Source organism: Poecilia reticulata, linkage group LG20 (assembly GCF_000633615.1).
Source record: "Poecilia reticulata strain Guanapo linkage group LG20, Guppy_female_1.0+MT, whole genome shotgun sequence".
Lineage (NCBI taxonomy): Eukaryota > Metazoa > Chordata > Actinopteri > Cyprinodontiformes > Poeciliidae > Poecilia > Poecilia reticulata.
In genome coordinates, this window is record NC_024350.1 from 25,130,942 (window position 1) to 25,132,239 (window position 1,298).

The 1,298-nt window shown below is 62.2% G+C and overlaps 1 protein-coding gene across 2 annotated transcripts in view; it reads right to left on the bottom strand.

Moving 5' to 3' along the window:
- Positions 1-1,298, bottom strand: part of fars2 (phenylalanyl-tRNA synthetase 2, mitochondrial) — a 76,523-nt gene that overhangs the window by 57,592 nt on the left and 17,633 nt on the right. For both annotated transcript variants that reach the window (XM_008396840.2, XM_008396842.2), the window contains exons 4-8: positions 1,050-1,136; positions 711-770; positions 474-642; positions 244-406; positions 41-172 (exon numbers count right to left, since the gene is read on the bottom strand). In XM_008396840.2, coding sequence (XP_008395062.1) covers positions 41-172; positions 244-406; positions 474-642; positions 711-770; positions 1,050-1,136 — 611 coding nt within the window. The remainder of the gene's footprint in view (positions 1-40; positions 173-243; positions 407-473; positions 643-710; positions 771-1,049; positions 1,137-1,298) is intronic.

The window sequence follows — 1,298 nt, forward strand, 5'->3', positions numbered from 1 at the left end:
CAGTGATCTGAACAGTGTGGACCATGTGGGCGGTTCTGACCCGACAGCAGCAGCTCCTGCTCCATCACGCCGCAGCCCAGCACCTCCATCCAGTCGCCCTGGAAACGCACCTCCATCTCGAAGGAGGGGTGGGTGAAGGGGAAGCAGCAGTCGACCCACCTGACCTCCACGTCTGAGGGGAGGAAGAGGAGGGTGAGGTGGCTAGAGGATCTAATCGGCCCGGCCCGGTCCGGCCGGCCTCACCTGGTCCAAACAGGTGTGTGACGAGTCGGGTCAGGGTGGCCTTCAGGTCGAACTCCACCAGCTTCACGGCCTCCAGGCTGTGGCTCTCCTGCTTCTGGCCGGTCCGGCGCCCGCCGCGCTCGAACAGGCTCAGCTCGTCGCCGCCGCGGACCCTGGAGAACAGCTGCAGAACACACGGTCAGAGGTTCTGCCGCGGCCCGGTCTGCCCCGCCGCACGGCGCCGTCAGAACCTGGAGGTCGGAGAAGAGTCGGACCCCCTCCATCTGGTGGAAGACCGGGTAGTGGCTGGCGTTGATCTCGTCCCGCCGGTACACGTCTCCGGCCAGCAGGAAGGCGTCCAGACCGGACCGGACCAGCTCCCTCTGGTGGGCCGAGGTGTGGGCCCGCAGCATGGTGGTTCTGGAGGCAGCAGGACAAACGGGTCAGAACCAGTTCGGGTCAGCGCGGCACCGCAGGGAGCAGCTCACCTGTTCAGATAGTAGTTATCGCCTCGCTTCCTGCAGGGGTGATCAGGAGGAATCAGCAGGCTGCAGACAGAGAGGACTGGTTCTGGACCGGTTCTGGACTGGTTCTGGACCAGTTCTGGGCCCAGCTTCCCTCATCCATCCTCTTTTCTCGACGGTCTTCCAATCAACAACATCTAACCAGCTTCAGTGTCAGTGGAGTCGATGTGGAGGACCAGAACCAGAACCAGAGCCAGAGCCAGAGCCAGAGCCAGAGCCAGAACCAGAACCAGAACCAGAGCCAGAGCCAGAACCAGAGCCAGAACCAGAGCCAGAACCAGAGCCAGTTGGGAAGCTTCTGACCTGTCAAAGTTCTGCTCCACCGTCACCACTGGACTCAGGTTGTCGTGGACGGAGAACAGAGGGTTGCCCCAGCGACCGACGTACGAGCTGCAGAGGGAAGATGGAGGCGGGGAGGGAGAGAGCGATAAACCAGGAGAACCGGGTCAGAACTGGAACCAAACCGGGTCAGAACTGGAACCAAACCGGTACCGGGTCAGAACTGGAACCAAACCGGTAGAACCGGGTCAGAACTGGTACCAAACCGGGTCA